Source organism: Neopsephotus bourkii, unplaced genomic scaffold, assembly GCF_033783945.1.
Source record: "Neopsephotus bourkii isolate Nb327-2 ecotype Australia unplaced genomic scaffold, CSIRO-AGI_Nbou_v1 NB_1423, whole genome shotgun sequence".
NCBI classification, from domain to species: domain Eukaryota; kingdom Metazoa; phylum Chordata; class Aves; order Psittaciformes; family Psittacidae; genus Neopsephotus; species Neopsephotus bourkii.
This window is the reverse complement of record NW_026901900.1, coordinates 5,850,437-5,878,084: the sequence shown is the minus strand read 5'-3', so window position 1 is coordinate 5,878,084 and position 27,648 is coordinate 5,850,437. Positions and strand designations below refer to the sequence as shown.

The 27,648-nt window shown below is 38.5% G+C and overlaps 1 protein-coding gene across 2 annotated transcripts in view; it reads right to left on the bottom strand.

Annotated features, from left to right (window-relative positions):
* SEMA3D (semaphorin 3D) overlaps window positions 1–27,648 on the bottom strand; it is a 138,608-nt gene that overhangs the window by 51,013 nt on the left and 59,947 nt on the right. For both annotated transcript variants that reach the window (XM_061368179.1, XM_061368178.1), the window contains exons 3-7: window positions 27,464–27,624; window positions 14,367–14,429; window positions 12,557–12,676; window positions 8,359–8,452; window positions 4,955–5,083 (exon numbers count right to left, since the gene is read on the bottom strand). In XM_061368179.1, the coding sequence (XP_061224163.1) occupies window positions 4,955–5,083; window positions 8,359–8,452; window positions 12,557–12,676; window positions 14,367–14,429; window positions 27,464–27,624 (567 nt within the window). The remainder of the gene's footprint in view (window positions 1–4,954; window positions 5,084–8,358; window positions 8,453–12,556; window positions 12,677–14,366; window positions 14,430–27,463; window positions 27,625–27,648) is intronic.

Genomic DNA, 27,648 nt, shown 5'->3' with positions numbered 1-27,648 from the left:
GTTCCCTAATGTGCTACAATAGATGAGCTCTTCTAAGGGCACTTGGATCAATTATGTTTTTCTTTAACCAGAAGTGGCTATATAAATACAGTGCAAAGAGACCCTTGACACTAAAATACATTCTTTCAGCAATAAAACACACAGTCTTTGCCCCCATAAGCAGACAGGCTGCAGCAGAAAGCACTAAGGAGGACATTGTAAGACGGCAGAGCAAACAGAACACACTGGTAATATGTGGAAAATATTATTATCAGGTTTTAATGCATCTTCATGACTTTTTTCTTTTTATAATGGCTGTTACTTTACATTAGCCTTGACGGATTTTCACTGTGAACCTTATAGTATACACAGGACAAAAAGAGGGTCCTTGATTCAAAAGTTCACTATCAAAAGCTGAAGGCAAAATGGGATGTGTTTACGTGCTGAATGTGCACCTTCGTGAGAGAAGAGTAAATTTATGGGTCAAAATAGCTACAGCGCTGCTTCCATTTTAAACTTTTCTGATGCTATAGAATGGTGTCAGCAGAAAAATTAAATGATGCAGGCATTAAGCTCCATAAATTTAAGTTAGGATTTCAAAATGAGCTTAAAGAAAATATTCAATTACCCCTCAGGGCCTGTAAGGATACTTTGAAGATTAGATCTCTGAGCATGAATAAATACATAAATAGGCTTCCAGTACGTTTCCTTACATATGTGGTTAGTTAAATAAGCATTTAATAGCAAAACCTGTTAAATAGTTCTATAGCACTCTTTGGAATTTCACATAGATTTTTTTTTAAATCCATATTCACATAACAAAACTCTGAATATATGTTGTTTTTTTTAATTAAATTTCATTCCTTTACTTGACAAGTCAAATGCAAAACCAAATGTCTCAGTACCAATGCCTAGAACAGATTTAGAAGAATCTCTAACAAATTAAAGGAATACAGATATTTATTGATTTTAAATCACAATTGAAAACACTGAAGTTGAAATCCAAACAAAAATACTCTGTAAAATATGAAGACAAAAAGAATGAAAAAAATGTAATGAAAGAGATCATGATCTGAAAAGCACATTATGTTCTGCAAATGAGATCTTTGTCTCACCTTTTGTAACCCATCCATACAATGTAGAAAAGTGTCTTTAAACCAACTATGAATTAGGGGTTTTGATACTTTGCATGGGAAACAAATTATATGATGATGATTTTAAACCACTGCTTGTTTTCCCATATGCACAGTTGTGCCCCCTAATAGCTTTAATAGACAGTTTTCCCACATACTACTTTCATGGCTAGACTGTAAGTAACCAAAGAGGGGATCAAAAGCATCACAAGCTCTGACAACAGATGGTACAATAAATTCAGGTATTGCTTATGCTTTTTCAACGTTTTTGTAGCTTAGTGGGAAGAGCTGCTACACTTAATTCTTCACTGCTGGGTTTGTGGAGCGGTGATGTTTGTCGGCTATCACACCCTTCTAACACCAGCAGAAGTTTAAGACACCGCAACTGTGCATGCCATAGTAAGACCTGCATGGAAGTAAGACTCATTAGGCTCAGAAAAAAACGCATAGCAAATGAGTAGCAAATCCCAGAACATGAAGAAATGGAAAAGCAACTCAAAACAGTGGGAGGCACGTCTTTATAGTTGGGCTGCCAGAAATACGCAGCATGATTAATTGCAAAGACAATGCTCAGTTCATTTACCTTTCACTGTCTAGAAGTCAAGTGCCTAACCCATGCTCATTCAGGTGCTCTTTCAAGGAGGGACACAAGAAAGAAAGTGGCAATGAAGTATCCTATTTTCAGACAGATGCCTACATAGGTGGGGTGAGCCACCCTCTGGAAGTGCCACCTCTCTCTGTAAATTACAGAGACAAGCGAAACGACTGAGCGCAGACAGGATACTAACTTTTGCCTCTTATTGCTAAGTGAGCTGAATCCCAGCCAAGTTTCACAGAATATAAAGAAGTCATTGCCTGCAAGTCTTTGCCCTGGCAAAACTGACTAAAGTGCAGTGAAAAAAAAAGGGGGGGGGGGGGGGAGAAGTAAGTCAGGGAAGCACACATCCAGCAATGGTTTTAGCTTCCTATAAAGGAAGTTGGTTAGTTCATGCCTCTATGTAGGTCTTGGGTATCCCACCATGAGATGCTCTGCTTTGTCCACAGGGGTGGAGTGGTGCAGAGCCAGTTCCACTAAGCGGCTTTGCCATCTGGAGCCAGGCCACCAGCCCCACGTGCCTTGAGCCCAGCCATGGCCATGGGTGACATGGCTCCGGTCAGTGGCTGCAGGAGCCCCCAGTTCTTTAGCTCTGCGGGAGAAGGGCTGAAGTCTGAGGAGAGGCAGCATCCCCTCTGTCTTCAATGCCACTGTGTGCAGGAGTATGAGCTTGTGTGAGCATGAGTCATGGGAAAGATCAGCTGCCTTCCTCCTTTCCTCCTCCGTGGAGCTGCTATTCAGTCACTGAGATTACGGCATGTCTTAATTAGTCAAGATAGAGATGCCTTGTAAGGAACTGGAAGGTATCCTACGCATTTTTCCCTTATGCTTTGTCTTTCCCTCCCTTCCCTCAGGAAAGGATAATCCTGTTTCCAGAAACAAAATAAGGCTAAACTTAAAAAATATTAGGGTGCATTACAGCAAAAGTTCCTCAGCCCCCTGGTCAAAAACAAGCTACACATTTTATGCTTATCCTAACTAAAACATGAGTCATGCCTGGAAATAATTTATTTCTAATTGTACAATTACTCAAGTATGTACAACTTTTCCTGGAGGTCTAACACATGCTTGGTAAATGGGTGGTAGATTTAGGGAAGAGGGGATTTAGATGAGATGGGAGTTTTAAACCTGAAATCAAGTAAATATTTTCTTTATACCAATATCGTCTGAAAGCACAATGGTATGCAGTTGGTAGTGTTACACAATAAACTAGAAACATACTGGCTACCCTATAGCTTATTGCCATAGGATAAGATCCCATCATTTAGAGCTGCACTCAAAATTTTCTCCAACCTTAAAAGGACTGTTTCAAAATATTAAATGTACCTCGTTTATACCTATGCCTCTTAGCATAACACTGCATGGATTGTGTATGTGAAGTCTTAGAGCGTGGCTGTAGTTTTTTTATATGGCTGGAAACAAGGTAAAACTGAAGAATATATGGGGTCTTCAGTGTTTATGTAGTGTGGGGTAATTTTCACGTCGCAGTCTAACACACTAAAGCTGTTCTTCAAATCCAGATGTATTAATTTATTATTCTCCTTAGAAAACTTTCATAAATACAGATGCTTTAAGTGAAAACAGAATAAAACATGAATCAACCTAAAAGAAAGAAGAAAGGCAGACAGCCTTTCCCCCACCCAGCCTCCAAACTAAAACACATAAACCATTCTCAAACCTTTAGTTTATTCTGTGTTCTTGTACTCGCTTCAAACTGCTCATGAAGAAACATTAATAGCACAAAGAAATGTTTGAAACTGGATATTTAAGCTGTAACTTCTTTTGGGCTGGGAGCTGAACACTGTAATGCTCATCAGGGTGGATCTATAATAATGATAACACCAGATGCTCCTCAGGGCCAAACTGCAGTAAATCTTTCTTTTTTGGATATTATAGCAACCCCTAGGAAAGCACCTACCCAAGCTATCTTTCCATGCTAAGCATCAGCAGGCTGCCAGTGATAAAACTGCATATTCTGTTGCATGGTGAATTACAGTTAGAGAACTGCCTGCTGGAAGGACCCATCCTGGTCCGTATCACTTACAACCCATTTCTGGTCTACAATGCACAAGGGATTCATAGAAATGAGAGACAAGAGATAGGAAAGGTGGGACAAGAAAGGGGTTGAGCACAGGAGATGAAAGTAGGAAGGTCACCAGAGTCAGATGTGAGATTTTTCTATCTGCCTGACGGACTTTTTCTATTTAAACAGGTAGAACGACTTTATATGGCTTCTCCTTTCCTCCTCATCTCACAGGAGAAATCCTGAGGTTGCAGAGTTACACCTAGACAGAAATGTAAGGCAACAGCTTACAAGAAAGGAAAGAATTGGGTGGAATGAAAAATAAAATAAAAAAGGAACATTTCCTCTTGTTGAGGTCTCAAAGAGTTAAGAGGCAAAATTATCCCTTTCAGAAGTTGTCTGCTGGGAAGACAACTTAACCCTGTGGTCAGCAGGCCCTGGCTTTACAATACACCCATAATAGTTACACAGGCATCCTGAATCAGGGCCAATGTTGCCACATCTTTAAAGACAGTTGACGGCTAAAAGTGGGATGCTTTAATTGAGCATGGTTTGCTTGTGAGCTAAGTTTTCCGTGTTACTCTGTGTGTGGTTTGAGACTGGCTGGGTGTAAATGCAGCCAGTTTCTTAAAGGGTTTACTAGCTCAGAATGTTTTTTAATGGGCAAGAAAAAGCAGTATTTTGATTGGGAAGCTATTTTAGGGTGCCCTTAGTGGTTTTAAAATGATCATCACAGTAACAGAGGGTATTTTTCCTCCTCAAAAGAAAAGGAAAAGACAAGAAAAAAAAGACCTCCTGCCTAAAAACATGGAATTTCTAGTCTGTCATTTCCACATGCTGTAGGGAACAGCTTTCAGGAGTGATCGGAAAAATCGTTTAGAAAAAATTATTCTAACAAGACTGAAAATAGAAGCATTAAAGTCATTATATTATTCCAATTACAGGACTATACACAGATGTACAGATCAAAGACGGAAAGAATGATTAGGTCATATGCTTCTACTCTTTCCTTAATTAGCATTTCCACCTCTATGACTTTTCTCAAGTGCATTTTTGTTCCACTGAGCTTTTTTTTTTTACAAAAAAGCCTATGTAATCCAAAGATACCATGATACAGTATCTATATTTATAGTTACTAGACATATATTTATGTAAGAAAGGGTCTATTAACTTCAGAGAGGCAGGGACAATGCAAATGACAACAGCACATGTTTGGGATCTTACCAGTAAGCCAGTAATGTTCAGAAATGTCGGTTCTGATGTAATGGTGGTCGTGAGAAGGGCCCAGAGAACGTGTTAGAGCAGTGTCTTTGCCAAGGAAATCAGAAGCTGTTCCAGAATAAAGATACTCATCTGCAAATGAAAAAGAAACAGGGTTTCTACAGCTGCAGGATAAACAAAATTGAAACTATTTGTGTTTTGTTGGGTGAACAACACGTGTGTTTAATCGGACTATGAACAAATGTAATGATTTGAAGTATTATCCATTTATATTTTAATGGGATTTTGAATTCTGTGATGTAATTTACATTTAATTGCGGGTAACATTGGCAATTATATGCCTTAGAAGTAGAGGAGTCCAAGTCTAATTTTCAGACCTTTTAGGCAGTCAGAAATATAAATTCCCCAGGCTGAGCTCTTAAAGGTATGAAGTTATATTCAATCTGTGCATCCTGCCCCTTGAGCACTGACCATGGAACTGGGGTCCATGGAGAGGACATGACCATCTACTGCATTCAAGCTAGCTCTTGTGTCCCAGGCTTGCTGCAGTCCCAACGGCTTTGTTGCTCCTGGGCTTGAGCAAGAAACGTGATGGATGCTTCACTACGGGAACTTTGCAACTTGGCCCGTTCCCGGTGTAGGGATCTCTATCCAACACTTCATTCACGAAGAGGAATTTAGGCACCATGAGAATTCTTCTGAACTATGTAATGTGTTAAAAGTAGGGATATGGCTACAGACCCAAATCATGATCATTTTAACATAGCGAGTGGTCCCACAAAAATAAATGAGACATCTTGCTTGAATAAGGCAGACAGAATTTGTCTCACAAGGAAACTATATCTGTAATGCAGTACAGTTTTTGCTGCAACTGCAGTTACTATTTAGTCTCCTGCCAGCCTTGTGGAATATGCAAAACTTCACAACTTTAAGAATTGTACAATATTTTCTGTTTCACTTCAGATCTCTGTTATTTTCTAAAAAGAAGCAAAGAAACACTATCAATCACTCAGTTTTTTACTGTAAGTTACAAGTCTTTTTTTTTTTTTCTGCAAAATAACGAGATAGCTTTAGTGTTTGGAGGAGTTTGTTTTTTGTTTAATGACTTGCAACAATGTATCCCTGGAGTCCATAAAAGGAGAAAAGATTCATGTTCATAAACAATAACCATATAAAAAGCTATATGATACATAAAAATCCCCTTCCCAGAGTTCCTTTTCTCCAGGTTTTCTGATCCTCTGGGTGGATGCATTTCACTGGATCTTTTAGAGAGGAGTCTTTTGTTGAGAGTGAATGAAGAGCAAATACCATTCAATGTAGATGTTTGTGTTTTCATTTTCAAAAGATGTAAATGCACTTAAAAATATGAGATCAAGGGGAAAAAATAATCTAACAAAACCACAACCCATGATTCACCTTAAGCCCTTTATTCAGAAAGAAAAAAAAAAAATCAGCTTTCTTTTTACCTCATTATTGTTACTTATGTATTATGTCCGTGACAGTATTGGAAAGCACATCTTTCAGACAGCATGTCGCCTTTGTAAAGAAACAATAGTGCATTCTGAAAGGTATTTGTCATAATGAGGAATGGGCAGGGTAATTGGTGTTTGCTAACTGACAGGCACTCAGTGATCAATGTAACTGAAGGGCTAACAGAAATTCTCCATCTTTGCTTAGGCTCTGCTGACAAGGCTTTTTCAGCACTTCTCTCAGCTTTTGGTTATCTCTCACTCCAAGTTCCAGTTATGTCCAGAATGGTTTTGGTGAGCAGTAATTTGTAACAGAAGGTGGATAATGAGCAGGTGATTTTTCAGTTAAAAAGGGCAGTTTTTCAAATTTACCTGCGACATTTAGTCAGGGAGAAATGTATGTAGGATTCAAAGAGAGATTAGGTATTCTTACAAAGAATGAAAATCACTCAGCTGTGTTAACGTACAGACAGGAGTGAAAATATACTGATATTTATTTCATATATGTACAACTGATTAGAAAGCTCTTTTTGAAGGGCACAAATAATCTTTATCACCATTTTGCAGATAAATAAAGCTAGACAGAGAGAAGTGGCATGCCAAAGGTTACTCCTCTCATCAGTGGCAGAGAGGCAGGAACTGAGCTCCCCTGAGTCCCAGGGCAGCATCTTATCTGTGAGATATATTGCTATCCTAGAACTTTTAGAAATAAGGTAATTATCAAAAGATAGGCCAAGCACATATGCTCTGGTCAGGCCTGTAATTCTTTACAGTGCTCCTTGTACGTTATTGTGAAGCACTTGACACCAAGCACAGCCAGAAAAGGGATACAAGAATACCCTGACCATTAATTTTTATCTAGCTCAAAGTTTCTTGCATTGAAGTTCATGTTTAGGTAGCTGAAAGACAGCAGCTTCTTCATTTCACAAGATTTAATAGAGCAGTCAAAGCATTAGAGTGCTACTGAAATTAGCCAACGCTATAATAAATCATGGAGTTCTATTGCATTAAAAAAAAAAAAGTTAAAAAAAAAAAAGTTAAAGTTTCTAGAAACCCATTTTAAAAATAGACTTCATGGTCGTTAAATAGTACTAGGGGTCCCTGAGAAGAATAAGCACTGGCTTTAATCTATTGTTTTTAATAAAGGAAGTCCTGCCCCATCTGTAGGGTCAGAATCACAAATCATCTATCTTATTATCTGAGAATAAAGACTGAACATTAGTCATATTCTTTTTATAACACAGAGTGACCGATACTTCAAAGCATTGTCACCACTGCTCTTTGGCTGCAAATGAAAACGTCATGGTGCTTCACTCTTATCTTGTATTCATACGTTTGACAGGCAAGCTAAAAGAAAATTGTCCAAAGCTATGAAACAAACCACGACAAAAGTAGCTCTTATAGTGATTTGAAATCTGGAGGTCAAGCTGACATTCCTCGGCACCAAATGTCAGACCACACAGTGCTGTGATGCACACAGCAGGCAGATTGCACTATCTTGTTCTTAGGCTTCCAGCTTCAGAAGTGGCTACTCGAGTAAATAGAAACCTCAAAAATGTATTTATGGAAATAGTGGAGGTCAGCAGACTTCAAAGGGCAGAACACATTGATAATTGCAGAAAGAGGCCCAGAAGCACTTCAAACATTGTCTGTCCATGGGTTTTTTTGGTTGTCTTCTTAAAGGAGAAAACTGGGTGAGGATGAAACCACCTCCCTGCTCAACTGGCAGAGGACTCGCAGCCACTCAAATGGCTCTGTTTATGTTGCTGCATTTGCAGCCCCTTGACCTCTGCAGGCTGAAGGCTGAGAGCACAAACCAGAAACACAACCAACACCAGTGGAGCTCCACTGATGACATCTGCTGAGCCTCTGAACTCAGGCTCACATATGAAGCCTTCACACATCTGAAAGGAGCACTTGGCTCTGATGATTTCTTACCTGCCATCACTGAAGTGAATGGCTGCTGAGGATCGAAGGGGCATTTCAACCTGCCAGACTCCAAGTTCTGAGTATCCAGCCGGAATACCATTTCCTGAGAACAAATACATATTCATTATCCTGGTACAGAAACTCTCATATAGACAGACTGTTCTGCTAACATACAAAGTGAAGTTGCGTTAGATCACACAGCTGCCATCTCAGCATTGATGTTTACAATCTGTGTCTCCGTTTTACATCTAGATTTTTTTTCCTCATTGTTTTAACATACCCTGTTCACTCTATAGAGACACAAATCTTAAAAAAATACAATTATTTTCAGAAAAATAGATGCATTGTTCATTTCTACTTAAATTAAGAGCTGGATTGTACTTAAAAGTCATTGGCTTGTATTTGGCAAAGTGCTGATAGACTGTGTTGCAACAGGAGACCCAGAAGGGATTCTGGCTGACTTAAATTTCTCCAGGGACTGCTGAATAATGTTCACAGCAGACACAGTTTAGCTCCTTTTAAATGAAAGCAGCATATGCTCTCTCCTGTTATTTTTAACAAGGCTAATGATACAACAGATATCAGAATAGGTCCTTCCTTGTAGTTCTCAAATATAGTGTGATTAATTCCTGGGTCATGGAACAAGGGCAAAGAGGAAGATAAAGAAAAGAAATGATTTTAAAACTATTCCTGATGTTTTCAGTGGGCAATCAACAACACAATTGTTGCAAGCATCGATTTGAAGTTTTACTATAGTTTTGAATTGCCAGCAAGGATGCTTTTACTTGATCCTTTCATTACTTTCCTAAAAGCACGCTTAACCTAAAACTCGTGGTGAGTCCTTCTGAAAGCAAACTGATTGCTCAGAGGGGCAAAGCACAGTCTTTGCAGGTATAGAAGCTTGATTTTCAGAATTCTGCTGCTCTTAGAGAAGGGAGATTGCCTACAGAAGTGCTATTAACATACCGTCTTACCTACAGTGACACTTAAAATCCCATTGGTGTTCAAGAATGAAATCATTGTGGGTTTAATGTCTATTGTAGAGACATAAATTTGAAGCTAGTTTAAAATTAAAAATCAAAACACCTCTATGATTTAAAAAAATACTTTTAAAAAAGGTGAAATGATTTTAAATATTTGTTTCTATAACTCTGCCTTGTAAGAGGACTGAAGAGTACAGTTAAGTATGCCCAAAGACAGCCACATAGGATCAGACTTTACAACACATTAATTCAATTTCTCCTTAATGTACATCAGATTACAAATGACCAAGCCTTTGTGTTTCATTGAGGTGTTTCCTAAACTCTCTTGGCTCAGAAGACAAGAGCCTGGGTTACTGAATAATTAAGCTCCTTAAGAGAAAAGAAAAATCAATTCCATCTGTCAACATAAATTCCATTTCCTCCAACAATCCTATCAGATACAAAGCAGAATTTAATCATCAAACAACCACTCTTTTCACATTCCCAAACCTGTGGCATATCAGGTAAACCAAATTTTCGGGCTGCTGAAGTGGATCAGAGCACATCAATGGAAAAAAATAAATTTAAAATGCTAGTGTCCCATCCTTCTTTCTTCTAAGATGTGCAAGCCTGAGCTGCTCAGAGGACCTTTGCTGTAGCACACACGGAGAAGCTGGCTTCAAGTCCAGCAGTACTCAAGGAACTGAGGGATTTATAGATCAACATGAAATATTTCATACTTCACCCAGACAAACTAATGGACACCACGAGGCATTCATACAGTATTAACCTCCTGCTTTCACTCTGAACAAAGCTTTCAAAGAAAAGAGCATCCCTTGGAGAGCTGTGGCTAACAGCACCAACCAGGCCAAGCCTCTTCACCAGCCAAGAAAAGTTTTGGCAGTGACTTCAGCAATAGCAAGACTAGGACTTTAATCCCCTTTAATTGTGTGATCCCACAGGGGATTTGTACTGCTTCAAAAGCAGTGTCTGCTGTGGTTTTGAGTCACCTGATCCACGCTGTTTTCCTCTCTGTTTTCACAGCACTGGCACTGGCCGGCAAAGCACTAGGCAGATCCAGCAGCAGCTTTCAAATGTCAGCAGTGCACTGCCTGCTTCAACAGCCTCTGCAAGGCTACCTCAGGCCCTGGCTCTCCCAGATATCTACACCTTCCTGTAGAGGTTGCTAATCACCAAACAACCATTACCCATTCTTATAACCCAGAGATGAAAAAATGGGGAATGGGAGAGTTAAAAAAGGGACCACCACCCCTCCCTCTCCAGTGAATCTGAAATAGAAGTGCTTTGTTTTACCACATAGGACTCCTGGCTTACTAAAATGAGGAGGTGTTTTCGGCTGCCTGTCAAATTCATGTCAGTGAGCCTGTCAGCTCCCTCCTGCCTTGTCACATCTATCTGGAGAAGCAGTGCAAGGACACTGACTGTAGGGTGTTTGGGATCCAAGAAGGAAAAGGAAAATATGCCATTCATAGAATCATAGAATCATAGAACAGTTAGGTTTGGAAAGGACCTTAAGATCATCAAGTTCCAACCCCCAATTCAAAGCTGTTAATTCAGTAGAAGGCTGTAGAAGAGACGCTTCATGGGAAGAGGCATAAGTAGCACTGAACACTGTCCAACCTACCACTGCAGCTGAGCAACCAGGAGGAATGCAGGAGAGGCAGGACTGGGAGACAGTGAGTGGATTAGGAAATACAATACTGGAATTCTTCCATTTCCCCTCATAAGGTAATTTGTCACTTCTAATTGAGACAGACCCCTTGTCTAGACTGCTGCCAGACTGAACAATCAGACCAATTCTATAATTTCATAATGTTTGATGAAAACAGCCTTCACAAATGAAGTAGTTAAAGGTTTGATGGTGGAATGAATAAGGCATTTTGCTAATGACCCGGAGGTAAACCAGAGCCTTGCTTATACTCTTGCTGAGAGCTGTTCTTTTCAATTCAGCCATGTATTTGATCATTCAGGCTAAGGAATCAGCATGATATAAGGGATCTAAAATTTCAGTTGCTTCCACTGGAATATTTAAAGAAGTGAAGCAAAGAAGCTTACAAAATTATTTCGTTGCAAGCCCAATTATACAGTTTATACAAAACAATACCAGGAGCATTAATGGTTTATTAGGGAAAGAACACCACTGTGCAGATTTAAGGCAACTTCAGTTTTCTGTAATATATGAAGCCCTTCTGGGCTAGTCAGTTGTGTAGAATATAATGACGGGTCTCAGCCTGAGCAAGCATGAATAACTTCCTCCCCCCCGTTTTTTTTTTTTTTTTTGTGAGCCCATGATTCTGTTTTTCAGAATAACTCAAATATGTACATACTTCAGGTTATCACATTTAATAACATAACATTAAACCTCACTTCTTATATGATACCATTTCACCAAGACTCAAAGAAAAGAGGAAGCTTGCAACACAGGCAAGCAGCCAGACAGGTCACATCTCAACACTGTCTGAGAACAGAGCCAGTGTTATAAATACAGCCAAGGTGTTATGCATATAGGAGTTAAAAAGAGACTTGTGTACTAAGTGGCTGCTTGACACGACACCAAAATTCTTCTGTTGTGGGGGTTAGGTCTCAAACATTTGCCACTTAGGATAGAGATTGCTTTGTCACCAGCAAATGAAGACCAATCAGCTGCTAACGTCAGCTCAGGAATATGCTCCTAGTGATGGAGGATACCCAACATCTACTTAGCAACAGGGCTGCAAAACATCAAGTTCTGAGATATTGTCCCTGGACTCAGGCTCAGAGGCTATTTACAAACTGCGTATTACTCTTATGCACAAGGAATAGGAAACCATCTCTGTGGACCAAGGGTATATGGACATTTAAAGACAGAACTTGTCTGTCATCTTGAACATGTGTGTGTGTATGCAAGCAGAAAGTATGTGTGGAAATGACTTACTAGGAAGAAAGACATCTGGGTTAAATGTTCTTTTCACTTAGTTAATCATAGGAAAGTGTCATTCAGAAGAATTCTGTGTATTAAGCTTTACTGAGGAAAGTGCTTTGTTGAAAAGAGATATGCACATATCAAATGTGAGAACAAGAGTTCCCGTCTGAGCTGAAAAATCCACCATTTACCCTGTTATTTATGCAAGCTGCTGTCAGTTCATTTTTTACACACTCACATAGTATTTTCCAATCTATGATGAATGCTAAACAAGACAAGGGTTATTCCTTGACATGTCAGAGTAGTGAGGAAATTAAATTACCTCTTTGTGAGTTCCAAGCTCAATGTATCCACAAAGAGGGTGAAATGCTCCTGTGCCACAGACGTAAACGTGGGTTCGGTTGTAGGGCTGAAGAACCCTGATAAAATTGGCACATTCTGTCTATTGGGAAAAGAAAGAGAAAGGTTAATTTTCATGTTTCTTCTTCTCTTTCACTTTATACATGGTACTAGGTTATTGCCATAGTATCACTGTATTTAAACTTCAAACTACTGTAGCAGAGACTGTTTACTAAACAGTTCAAAGTTGTGATGGGTACAATTTTGCAGTGGCAATTTACTAGGCAGTTCATCAATCAGACTTGCAAGCCTGATTCTGCTATAATGCTTACATTATATGTAATGTGAAGCTATGTGGTTACAGCACAGTGTGGATGATATCTGCTCAGCTGTGTTGTAGCAAACAACCCCTGTCAACAACTAAGCAGAGGTTGGAGAGACACTGCATTAGTCTGGCTACCAATACTCCTGCCTTTCCTCCCAGTTCAGAGTTCTGCAAAAGCTTTGACACCAGAGATTACATGACAGAAATCATTGTGGTGAACTGAAGGGCTTCAGAATACTTTCAAGGGTATATTTTGTGTTTAAGTGAACTTTCTTTGCACCAACCACATCCTATTGGTCACTTTTATTTAGGCATTTCTGAGTCCTACAGGATCCTCTGGTCAGTCCTGGTTCTAACTGGTTTTGGTCCTTGGTGGCAAGTAGCACAAGGGGCTGCTGCATGCTTGTGCTACATGGGCTAGCTTGCTACAGCCTTCCCCAAAATCAAACAGAAACATAAACATAAAAAAGGTACTTTGGAGGGAATACACGAAACCTGTTCATATGTTGAAGGTACCACCCTACACTTAAGTGAGAGGGAAGCTGCAGAAACAGTGTAGGAAGCAAAAAGGATATATTTACTATCTATGTCCAAAACAAACATTCCTCTCTCTGGTCCCTCTACTTTCATGTTAGCATAAAAACAGATCAGCACAAATCCTCCATACAGACCACTACCAGAAATTTCCCAGTGCTCAGCAGAGGTGTTGTTTAGGTTTTGTCTGCTGTAAAGATAAGGGTAGCAATAAGTTAGGATAAAAAGCTGAAATTCCTCAGGCAGGGAGCTGAGAGAGTGTTTTGAGCTGAAGTCCACCTTGCTAACAGACAAGTTGGATAGGTCCAGGAAGATTTGTGGAGAGAAAAGGAAGAAATTTTGTTATAGAGCCAAGAGATGTTTACATTTATAGTGGTCTCAGGGCACATGATGTGATCTGTGGTACGTAAAAGAGATAGGAAAGTTTTATTCTATATATGAATACACCTTAAATACACTTCTTTCTTACTAATGATCTGTGGTTCCAGGGAAAAGCTAATGAGTCTGAGATTTTGGCTTAACCTTAACTGCAGCTGTCTGCAAATTAAGTTAATTTGTACTCTGCTCTGCTACCCTGTTTCATTAATGAATTATAATGAAGTTACATTCAGGATATTCACAAGAAAAAAGCAGTTTGATGGGAAAGAAAGGATTTCAGGGGAGCATCTCCTGGGATATATTTCAGAGGAAAGTCCATCTCTCAGCTGCATTTATTACATGCAAGGATGGCTTAACAAAATTGTTGCTTGGAATACTGAACATTTTTTTCTTCAAGCATTGATATTTATAGAAAAAAATAGAAGTGTAACTATTGTTTTAATTAAAACACATAGTTCATTAGTTCAGGAAAAAAGTGTAAAACAGCTTACTAACACATTTTGTTCACCTAGACACAAATATAGAGATACACAATACTTTCAGCAATAATACTTACATGGGCATCTTTCCCAGCTAATTTGCATAATTCTACCTTTTCTTTTGCTGCAGGCCAGTAAATCTGTAAGACAGTTAAAATAAACCAAAGATTATGAATATTATAAATTGTCCTGTGAATGCAGTGTAACTATTTCCTTGAACAAACAAACCAAAAAAAATCAAATTTATGCGTGTTGAAGGATTTTTCATGTTTCAAAATGATTACGACTTCAAATACAGGGTTCCATTACAAAAAGTGAAGAGGCTTTAAATCAAAACCCCTGTTCTTTGAACATTTCTTCATTGGCTATATGCACTTTTTAAAATAATTTAGTTGATTTGGCTAGCACACCTTGTCATCATTATGAACTGTGTGTTTTTCTCAAAGATATAATGAACAAAATCATCTTGAAATTAAACTGACAGCGAAACAAGGCAAATTACATTTGTGATTAATCTGGTCCAGTAAACTTGGCAATGCTGTTATAAAAAAAATACTTAGCTATTACTGCCAATTTTCAAATGAAAAGTTTTGTTCAGAAAACTAAAGATAGTTTACAGGAAACTTGTAGAACAAAAAGAACATTTGACTGAAATTGATTATGCACAATTAAAAAATGTCACCCATTAACACTAACTGAGTTTAGTAAGAAAATTATACAAGTTTATAAGAGGATCATGTACTTTAGATAATTGTTAGCACATATTATTACTACTTCTCTTTCTCCTTTCATCTGCACTGCAAAATCCTATAAACTAGGTTTTGGTGTAGAGCCAGATGACTAATTACTATCAGTTACTGGAACTCCAATGATGTTAGTGAAGAAATATCAATGAAGAACAGCTCCAGGTCTGGCTCACTGATTTCAATTAAACAGTCAGAATTGGATATTATTGAGTATATGTTTATTCTATTAAATTCAAAATAGAAGCTAAAGTCTTCCAGAATCACCACACTAAAAATGTATCATTTTTCCTTCTTATTTTGTCAAGGCAAAGCTGTAGCCATTTCTCATGACTAACAACAACAACGACAACAAATCACACAAACTTTTGAGCAAATACTGATTACTGCCTCAACTTCCAGGAACTAGAATGTAGATTACTAGTAGTCACAGATGATTATGAGTAGTTGAGTCTCAAGTCACACTTCACAGAATCACAGATAATATTAAATAGTGAAATATATGGGAATAAAGAATTTTTAATATAACACATACTAGAAAAATCATGATTAAGGAAGAGTGCACAACTCAACCACATGCAAGAGGAGTTTGCTGCAATATTCTCTTTCTCTCACCCAGCTACTGGCACTTTGTAGGATGTGGCTTGCCACATTTGCAGGCTCAGTCCCACACTGGTAAGAAAAGCAAAAGAATGCCCTATGTCAAATAGCTTTATCACTGTTCAAAATCTACAGTCAGCATTCCTCTCTCAATCTGGAAACATCTTTTTATTTCCTGAATTCTTCCACTTCTCTTCCCAGTGAAAATGGACGTATTTGCTTTCTGCACGGAAATTAATTTCCTCTCAAGTGAATTTACAGTTACCTTTCTGATTAGGAGCTCTTATTACAGATAATGTATTTTAAGTTGCTTAAACCTTAACCCTTTATAGAAATATTTACTTAAAGTCAGAGATAAGGCAATAGAACAACATCTAAGCACCAGAGCATAAATTTACTTTCCCAGAGCATTTTCTCAGAATGATGTCATGATAGCACCCAGGTACAAAAACACAATTTGAAATCAGCTGTGCCAGTGTGTCTGGATTACACAGTGCACCATGCCAGAAAGAACAGAGGAAAGCATTGGGAGCACTGCATCACAAAGAGCTGAAGGTAGCATCAGGGAACGAATCTGTTTTTTGCCTGAGCAAAGTGGGATGAGTCCCACTTTTAGTACTGACACTTGTAGTCTGATGCAAGTACCACTGGGTTAAGGAAGAGCTGAGTGTGCTGAAAAAAAATATGATGAAAAGGGACAGCTCAAGAAATACAAGATCAGGGATCCCCAAATACATTTGGCCAGGAGATCTGATCTTCAGTCCTTTCGTACATAAACTTTATGTCCAATTCTGCTCAAGATTCCTGTATCAGTAACAGAGAAGCCTAGAGATATTTGAGGGCTTTCTGAGATTTCTGGCCAAAGTTTAGGTACGTAATTAGGTAGACAAGATATTCTTCTGCAGGCTTTTGAAAATGCCCAGCTCTCCTTGCCAGCTACAAAGAATAGGACCTTTGCTTTGGGAGTCCCAGTTGTATTTGAAGAGATGTGCTTGAAAGCATACCATATTGATGGACTCAACTTTACCCTCAATTGTTCTACAGATTCCTTCATGGGAAACAGAGTTTGTCAAACAAGGCTGCTATACACACTCCCTTTTCTATGATAACTGCTCACAGTAAATTATTTAGAAAAATATCAGTTGTTTTACTTTCTGGTTACTCAACATCCTCAGGGTTTAGCATTATACAAGGTCACATTAGACAATGAAAAGTGAAGCCAAGTGGTCCAACTTCAAAACTGATTTGCAAGTATGTGTGGGGGAGTTAAAGTGATATTTATTTGCCTTCCATATAAGAAATAAGAGGTTCCAAAAAACTGTCAGTTCCAAATTGTAATAGTCAAGAAAATTGCATAATAAATAATGAGCCAATATGCTGAGCAAGGAAGCATAAATTCAATGTTTTATTACATCGCATGCTGGGTAACAGTGCCACAGGTCGGGTTTCCTCAAATACTGCCACACAAGAAACCTTACACATTTAAAACAGTCTCACTGAGCTTTCACATGCATATGATTATTTACATACATCTGCACTGACCTTTTTGAGGGGGTGAAATAAACTCTTAGTATTATATTGTACTCAGATGAGTTAGTTTCACAACATGCAAAAAGTAAGATTAGATGCTCTCATAGTTTCTTGCATAATTAAAATCTTTGAGGTGGTAAAATATTTGATGCTTTCAGATTGGTAACGGTTTTTGTTTAGGCTTTTTTTCAGTTTACGTGCTAAATTCACAATGGTATCATCCTGTTTAACAGTCTTTTTCCTGAACTCCTCAAGAAGTAAAACCTCAAATAAAGCAAACAAACAAACAAGAAAACAAAACTCAAAATCAATGCATAATCATTATAACAAGACCACTGACATGTAAAATTACAATAATTCCATGTCACAAACAGCACAAATTATATATGTATTTCATGGTTGCATCTGTATTCGAAACATCTGGAGAAATCTTCGAATAGGAGGTGGAGTTACTGAATTTAAGGCAAGTATGCGATCAACTGAAATACAGAAATTATATACTTAAATAGGATGATTTTCTTTTCTTAATCTTTAGTTTATTTTCCTTGCAAAATATCCGTTATCAAAATTCCAAAGGTCGGCAACTGTCATAACTTTATCCTCATAGCCCAGTTAAAAAAAAAAAACAAAAAAAAAAACAACCAATTTTACCATTATTTTTAAATCAGTCTATGAATATTTTCTTAAATTTAGCATCAGGAAAGAAATTAAAATCTCCTAATAAAGGAAAGTTAATAAGTTCTCTGCCAGCAGAGTGAATGAAAACCTCCCCAGAGTACAAAATTAAGTAGTACATAAGGGTAGGACAGATAAGGTGTCACTTTAAAGGGTAGCTGGAAATTGATTTCTGATTAAAACAAAACACTAAAAACCACAAAGGTCCTTTTCAGATCAGGAGCAGAGTAATTTCTAAAAGTAACATTTTTTTCTTTCTCCAAATATGGAAAGAAAGAGGAAATTAAACATTTTTTAAAAATAATATTATTTACATACATAAATTGATGCATAGGTACTATATGTATATCATTATATGTATGTATAAATAATAGTTGGACTCACTTGTAAGAGTTTCATTTCAGCTGCCATCTGTCATGAATTCACAATCATAGAATCATAGAATAGTTAGGGTTGGAAAGAACCTTAAGATCGTCTAGTTCCAACCCCCTTGCCATGGGCAGGGACACCTCACACTAAACCATCTCACCCAAGGCTCTGTCCAGCCTGGCCTTAACACTGTCAGGGATGGAGCATTCACAACCTCCCTTGGCAACCCAATCTAGTGCCTTACTACGCTTATGTAAAGAACTTTCTCCTTATATCCAATCTAAAGTTCCCCTGTTCAAGTTTTAACCTGCTACCCCTTGTCCTATCTCTACAGTCCCTAATGAAGAGTCCCTCCCCAGCATCCTTATAGGGCCCTTCAGATAGTAGAAGGCTGCTATGAGGTCTCTATGCAGTCTTCTCTTCTCCAGGCTGAACAGCCCCAACTTTCTCAGCCTAAATACCCTAACAATACCTGTTAAAAGTGAGTATTTTACCCATCTTTCTGTATTTATCCTTTTCTATCCAACTTTGTTTCTAGGCTAACACTTAAAATCATAAATCCTTAGAAGTGATGCCTTGAAAATAAAACAGTGAACTCTGATTTCAAGGAAAATATTTATGAAAGTACAGCTTTCGTAAGAATTCATTACTAATGAAGTTACTAAATCTGAGATGATGCAGGGCTTCACCAAAGGAGTGGAAAATACTATATATTGTCAGAGTACAAAAGAGGAAGAACACTAGATATCTAAACGAATTTCAGGCCTATTGGTCCTTTTTTATCTACTTGCAAAGTTTTAAAAGATTTTTTTTGTTAGGGAATGAACAACAAGTTTTCCATGAAAATGCAATATGGTACAAAAGAATATAACTTGCTAAAAAGCTGTTATACCACTCCAATATTGTATTTTTCTTTAGTAACATAGCCAAACTGCATACTACATTAATGTGGTAGAGCTTCCCTCCATCACGCCTCCTGTTAAGTATTTATCAAGTTGCCATATGGAAATTGATTTTCATAGCTGGCAAAAATAAGCATTGTTACAAAAAAAATATGGTTTGATAAGAACTTGCAACAGGAAGTTGTTAATGAAAGTCCTCAAGAAATAGTCAGAGCTCATCCTATTTCATATAACCTTCAGAAGCCTTGGCAAAACCCCAGCACTCTGCAACAACACATGCAGGTGACACAAAGGTGGGAAGCATCAGTAATACAAATGAAGACTGGTAATATTAAGCAGGAAGAATCAAAGGGCTTTGAAGACCAGAATTACAAAGTCATTGGAAATGGGTATAAACTGGTCATAAATAAATATAGATTGTAGTTTTTAACAATAAATATGAAACATCAGAGTAGCAAAGTTCTGGTCTATAGCAGCAGCATAGCTAAAGAAGTTGCGTGAAGTCTCCCACAAGGCCCCTTGAAGCTATCTTGGACCAGGTTACAAATGGAATAACTGCTACATGAGGTAGTTGCTGGTGATAGCAGTAAATGCAACCAATTGATCAATGTGACACCTTCCAGTTTCTTGTTCCCAGGAGAGTCACACTCATGCCAGCAGCAAGCACTTGAGTGTCTCATTGAGGTCGATGGCTTTCAGCAGCCCTTGGGGCTTCACTGGAGCCTTTCACGTGCCTGATGCTGCTGCACACGTGCTCCAGCACTTCTCTATCAGTACAGTCTCTGGTACGAGAAATTCCAGAGTGTTTCTTTAGTGGAACATGCAGCACCAGCAGGATGTCTCCCTATCTGGAGTGAAGGATATCAGCTGATCAGCATGCATCATAACACTCACTCTCTGAATTTGAGTCCTGTGAAGAAAGGAATTGCTTCCTTCTTACTTTGAAGGAATAAGAGATACTAGAAGCACTTAGGGAAAATACACCGACCTAAACCAGCTACTTGATGCAGCAAGAGAAAGGGTGTTTTCATCCCTTGTTTTATTCTGCAAACCAGCTATTTGTTATACCAATGCTTGAGGGAAGGCATGCAATAAAATTACGGCTTCTTAGGCATCAAAATGTCTTGTTAAGGCTTTGTGACTCATGTAGACCATAATTCAGAAGCTTAAGCTCATTGGTATGAGTGAATTCCCTATATGACAGTCCCAACTCCAGCTTCCAAAGAACAAAGCCAGAGAGAGCTGTAAACCCATTGTCACGCTGGCATATGCAATATACTCCCTCTGGGAATCTGTCCTCCATGAGAAACTACTCCTCTGTGTGGAAAAATAAAAAAGGATTCATGACTTAGCTCAATTGTGACCATAAAGTGAGTACAGAAAAGAGGGCGACATGATCCAAGAACACTAAAGTAAACCAGGAGACAGCCTAATCCCAGTTTTGCTATTGCCCTACTATATGTGACAGTCAGGCCTCAATTTTCCCACCACTAAAACAACAATAACGTAACTTCTTTTTTTTTAAAAATGGAAGAACTTAGTAATTCACAGCTGAAAAATGAACAGCAGAGAAAACCAGTAGGATCAAGGAGCGCTGAGAAAAGATATGACAATGATCCAGTACGACAGTTATGCTGTTGCATAAGACAATATCACAAATGTCACACCCCAGTACCATAAGAGTGGGTGTTGGTGGATTGCTGCCTGAGAAGTAGGACATTTGTCACTTCTGTATACTGACCCCAGGTCACTTCACTGAAAATTACTGCAAACACTAGAAATTCATTGAATTTCCCAACAAGCCCTGGAAAGAATTTAATGCTTTTTTAGTATTATTTTGCTGAAAACAAAGAGTATTTTAATTCTGAAAATTAGCTGATTTTAGCATACATTCATGCATACCAGGTGCTCTCTAAATACCTCACATTTGTTGTGTTCATGTGTGTGGTATTGGGAAGTCCACAGCCTGGACAGCGGGACAGATTGTTCTCATATACAAAACCTAAGAGGAAGGTTACCCAAAGTAGTTCGTGTAACTGGCTCTTATTGTACTTACTGTATGCTGGAATTCAGTATTTTAGTCACCAGCAAAGGACGTGAATATATCTGAGATCCTTACCTGAATTTCTCCCTGTACTTGAAGCCTAACCAGGCTGTCTTCAGAGCTAGGCTTTTTCACCTAACTTTCTTAACACTTTTGTCATGGTTTAGCTTACTCTTAGAAATATTTAGAAATCCTTAAAAGCCAGGAATGTACTCTTAAGTCCCTTTTATATCTGCCACAGAACTTCCTTCTTTCAACAGGTATTCCTACAGCTGGTATAGTAACTCCCATACCTGAAATACACATCCAGAGAAAGAACCAACCAGAATTTCCAACTGCACTTATTTCACAGTAGCAATAAATTGGATCTCTGAAAGACCTAATTTGATATAGCGTGGGGAGCAGAGGGAAGAGAGGATAGGAGGATTGTTGCAGGGTGATTTACAACACTTCAGGAAGTGCCAGTGTATGGGATTCTTTATTTTCACAGTACTGTCAAACTGAGTAAAATGCACTGGAATTCAGAGGGAATTAACAGTTATGTATTTGAATGACAGATTCACAGACTTTTAGTAGTTTAAACTTGGTAGGTGGCTGTTAAGAGTGAAACTTATTGGAACCAAATGGGCTTTTTATATTACATGGGGCAAAGCAAGATCTCCACATACCACTGCTCTCCTCTTCAACTGTGATCCACTTTTCAAAATAAAATAAGTAGTAGTCAGATGCTTCCACTACTTACGGGTTCTCTGAAAAGCGCATTTTCATGTGTGTGTTATGAACATATGTGAAAGCTTAAAGAAAATGGACCAGATGCTGATTTCATTTACACTGGATTAAATTTTGAAAGGCTCCAGTGCTTTTACACTTCATTTTCCACAATGAAACCACAGCAGACTCAACTACTGTCTGTTTTTCCTGAAAGGAAACTGTGCACCAGGATTTTTAGGGTAAATGGCATTCCTTCTGACATGTTTATCACTTCAGACTGAAGACAAATACTACCTTCGAAAAAGACAAAGCCAAATATGAGCAAATATTTTCAGAGGACAGGATACTGGCAATTCTTTATAGCTGAACATACGGGTAAAACACAAAAATGACAGCGGATGTTTATGGAAACAATTTATGGCAACAATACAATAGGAAATAACAGAGACACACTCTTCCACCTAGGACTGCTGTCATTCTGCTTTCTTCACATCTTGCCTATGTTGTTTCGTGTCTGTAAACACTGTCAAAAAGCTTCCGCCTTGTCTACACAGGTGCCTAAATTCAAGTCTGTCAATTTTATGGACTCCAAAAGGTTTTCAGAGGTTCAAAACAAGAGTTAAATAGCTCAATCGTAGGAGCCCTCATAGCGCTAGCAAGCACAAAGTTATCACCTCTGTCTCTAGAAGTCCTTAACCTAAAGCATTACAGCTGCTTCGTACACTCTGAGTGCCCACTGTTAAACATTCTGGGGGCAGGACACTAAACTGTATGGATACCTAGTAAAATCAGTAATTTTTTTGTAAATAATGGATAAGATGGTACCTATTTCTAATAATTCTGGCAGGTGAATACTGTAATAGATGGAAATGAGTGTCATAACAACTGCAACATCAGTTAAAGTTTGTTTCAAAACAAGGCCATTAGTACGCATTTACAACTGGGAAATAATTCCCCATGTACAGAGGGTCATCAAACCATGCCCCTGACAAACCTCAGCCTCACTTCAATGAGTTTCTTAGAACTTCTACACAAAGAGACTGAGAATAAACCAATGTGATTCTGGTTGGACTCATGACCAGCTTTCCCCAGTTGTACTGGGTTTATTCTAGACTTGCCCAGTTACCATGCCCTCCGTGGTTTCCGTGTGACTTTTTGGCCTTCAATGATATTTCCTGGTGAGCCTTTTTCTTCCTGACAAGTCAGGAAAGTTTCATCTTCAGACAGTCTACAACTTTGCTGACTGGCAGAAAGTTAAGTCCTTTGATTTAAAGATTAAGCAGCACATATTTGTTTAGGGAGTACCAGGCTTGGTATTATTGTGTTTTAAGGCTCCAGTAGGTATCTCAGACTCTGTATGTATTACTTGATGACAGAAACCAAAGGCTTTCTTCAGTACAGGGCTAAATTCCCACTCAGTTCCTTCTTAATTGAGAACATGCTTACACCGACTGACAGGAGGTTTCCCAAAGCAATGAAGGTAAAATTCAATCCCTTTATCTCAAGGCTGCTGTTCTACATAAATATGCATATGTATTTGTATATACGCTCCCTTCCTGCAGAGATAGTAGTGCTGACATATAACCCCACTTGGACTGTTGCACGGAAGCTAGAAAGATGCAAAATTTCAAGCTATTTCAAAAACATTTACCCAGCTGATATATATATACACACACATACACATGTGTGTATATATATATGTGGCTTTTGCTGTGGCTTTTGCTATGAAATACAGATAAAGAGCAATACAAGAGACCATTCAAGGATGCTGCAAGGCAACTGCAACTGGAAATGCCAAAAAATACTAGCAACTACAAACTGAGGATGCTCCAAGCAATGATAATTTGTGATCCTGCACCAATACACAGAGGGGCAAATGAAAACAGCTTGTCCCAAAGCTGCTACTGGGGGCTCTGGCATGTTTATCTATTTGGCCCACATGTAGCTGTGTCTTTTAGCACTGACAGCTCCTGCAGGTTGGCAGGTTTTCAAAAACTTGTCAGCCCTTGATAGCATTCCTATTCCTGCAGAGATGGGTGGGTCACACTGCGGATTACACAGTGATAATAGTGCTGACATATAACCCCATGTGCACTGTTAGCAAGCACAGGACTTAGAGAAAGGTGCAGAATTTCTTTCAGCCATTTCTTAAGTGTTTACCCAGCTGACAAGATTCTGTACTTAGTTTAAGGAGTAAAACAACACAGGCTTTAAGCAAACTCACAAGAAAATTCTATGTATCAAAGTAATGTTCCCAGCAGTATCCCAGAGCTTAGGATTCCTATAGAATTTTTTCTGCTTTTCAGTCTCTGATGCTATTCAAGATGTTTGTTTTACACTGCACTTCTACTGGTTATGGCATAGCTGTCTTCAGATTTGGTTTCCACATTTGTAATGCCTTGATAAATGTAGGTTGCTGCTCTTTCCTACTTTCTTTTGCTGAACATCTTTACTTTGCTCATATGAAGGAAATACAAATCTTTCAGTTTACAAATGGCTTGCAACACTTGTCAGGCATCTAAGGATCTTTCAAGAAAAGACTATGGCATTTGATAATCCCATTCCTGCAATAGGAGCTGAAGGCTTCTGTTCAGGACAGCTACACAGAAATTCTATCGTTGTTATTGAGGGATGATTATCCTTCACTAAGCTTTAGATATTTGTAGGGTGCAACCGTTTTAGCTTTCTGCATTTGTCTTTTGTTCTGGAGAATTTTCCTATTATACTATGCTACTTACTGTTCTATAACGAGGTTTGCAAGCACTGGAAATTGGATGGATTTTTTCAAGCTGCCAGCTAACGAAAGTTTCAACCAATTACAAAATAAATTGAATAAAAAAATACAATGATTTAAGAAATTGGAACTCCAGGAGAACTACTGATTTATTTCATCAGGAAAAATATACCAGGAAATAAAGCCATAACTTAATATATGTAAGTTAAATTAACTAATTTAGGTAAATAATTAGGTTGCAAAAAGGAAGTTATTAAATTATATATATGTGTACATTGGAGAAGGGAGCAGGATACAATGCTTTGGATGTTCTTTGAATACTATTCCAGAAATGTCTCAAAACATCAGACTCTCCAGTATAATCTTGCCAAGTAATTACACTCACAAATGAGGATTTTCTGACAGTAACTGGTTGGCTTTTTGAGGTATTGCAGTTCCTAATATAACAAATATCTGAAAGTGAGACTTTTTATAAAGTAATCTGAACCAGCATAGAGCATTCTACAGTTAATGTTCAGTTTTGTTTTAAGGAAACCCCCAAACTAAGCACAATCCTGTATTCTAATTTCAAAGCTCTTACCACTCTCTTACACCCTCAACTTGCTCTCTTTTAACCCTCCTTCCTCAAAGACATTAAAAACATCACCTATAGGTAGAAATTTAACATTCTAATCAATTACTTCTCATTTTAGTGGCTGTGCACGGACAGATTTCTTTTCCAGACAACTCTTACTCCAGAGTACAAAGGACACACTTCAGACCCTTGTAGTCCCAACATGTGTGGTTTCCTCGCACCGGGAAAGCCTGGAAGCGAGCTGCCTGGCCTGGCGCCAACCTAAACCACAGTCAGTCTAAACACAGCACCGGCAAACAGTACTTTCTGACACTTCCCTGCTACTGGAGAGTATCCTTTAACATTGAAACCTTGTGAGGGACCGAGATTTATAACGCAACCTCCTTCATCTCATCTCTTCCCTCCACGGACAAGTTTCTATCATCACAGCACAGAAAAATGTTTGTGTGGTATCATGGTAGCTCATGCTACCTGGCTTTTACCTAAGAGGAGAAGTTTACAGTTGCTGAATACTAACGGAGATCTTGGAAATCAGCACACCAGGATGCTTTGCAGAGCTTTTCTGTCAGTTTTAGCTGTCTAAATACCCTTTTTCCTCAGTGTTTTGCCTGAAAAGTTAAATATGACATGAAAGGTTAAACTAAAAAGCAGAAGTATTTGAACCTGCAATCATTTCTTTAGTCCAGGTATGCTACTGGCTATGGATTTTATTCCCTTCTTTCAGGTTACCACAAATATGTAGGCACACATTCTCCAATCAGCTTACCAAATGCGAGCTTTCATTTCAATGTGAAGTGAGGTTTTACTCCACAATATCTATATTAAATGGCACTGTCTGATTGCCACTATCTAATTCTCCTGGCTCAGTCCTTGTTCTCCTCTTCTTGGAAAACACAACGTCCATAATGATCAGTGGTGGTTTGGCTAAAAGGAAAATGTTACCAGGTTGGACAGAGGGGCAGATCACATAGGGTGTTACCACCTCCAGGAATCTCTAAACCTATCAAGCCCTGCTGAACATAACAGGAGGTGACAGCACTCAGTATCTCTCAGCAGGTAAGCAGCATCCCACAGAAACAGAAATCTGCTTTTCGTACACACACGCAAGATTTGTTTCCTACAGAAAGCCTAGGCCAGAAATCAATCTGCAGCCTGAAAATCTGCAATATGAATAATGCTGTTATTAATGCAACATCCTGAGTAGGTGCTGGGTTTTGAGCAAACTACTGAGATGGCAGATGCAAGGGAAATGTTTGATAAAGCATCCCAGGGAAGAAATTTCCTGAAAGTGGCATATGGAGCATTGCAGAAGTCAAAAAAAGAAATAAGATATTCAGCCTGGTACTTCATCCCTTCTTTACAGGAACAGCAAGTGTTTGGCTCAGACATGTGGGGCAAAACATTTTGTTGTCACACTTGCTAAGACCCTGTGCTGCAGTTGCATTAATCCAGGGTCAGTTACCTCTTCAGAGCAGAGAGCAGAACACAGTAATTTAAAACCTCCTTCTGCTACTTAAAGAAAATATCTCAAACACAGCTGAGAATTCAAATTTTCTTCAGTAAGTAGCCTATCTGGAACAAACAGGAAATCAGTTTTCATGTGTGCTCCTGTACAAGCATCTGGTTTTTACACAGAGCAGTCAATTATGCTTACAAAAGCTCCAGTTTATCATGTCTGCTAGAAATACTAAGGCTAATTGTCAGCCTATTATCTGCAGTTAATATGCTGTCATAAGGCATGGGCAAGGGAATACAGTAGACCATAATGGAAGCTTCTCCTATCACTAGTAATTCTAGATATTAATACAAATGTTAATATTAAAACTGCCCCTAACATTTTTTCTATAATTTAAACCATCGAAATTGTCTTTGCTCTGTTTAATATCACAGTAAAGTAATCCCAGTGATGCCAAGAAGCAAGCAAAGACCTGTCTTCAGTTATCTTCTTTCAAATGCTTTTATTTGAGGAGGCTGACCTCCTCAAAGGGAAAAAAAACCAGAGAAACTAAGAAAACTCAGTTGCATTTTTGTCTATTTGCTGATATTTTGATGCTACTTTCACACACTGCAGGGATCCTCCAGGTAGGTTATCTTTTGCAGGACATCAGTCCTACAGAAGGTCATATAACATGGAAAATGAAATTGATTTGAGATAATCTGTATAACTATGGTAGGTGAGATCATGAAATCCTGGTACGCAGCACTGCACAATGAATCTGACAGTGAAGGAAAAAGAGAGAAAAGAGAACAAAACTGAACTTATGAGATGAACTCTGTGGAAAATAAACTGACCTTCTTTACATTTTTGTTTAAATCAACCAAGTTGAGAAGGAAGATGTGGTCTTTAGCCCCAATCAGCAGCCGGCCCCTCTCCTCATCTAGCAGCAGGGTTCGAAAATCAAGCCCCTCAGCTGAGCCCAGGAATGGGATGCAGCTGTTTGAAAGCAGCAAGTCTGTGGGAAAAAGAAGAAAATCTT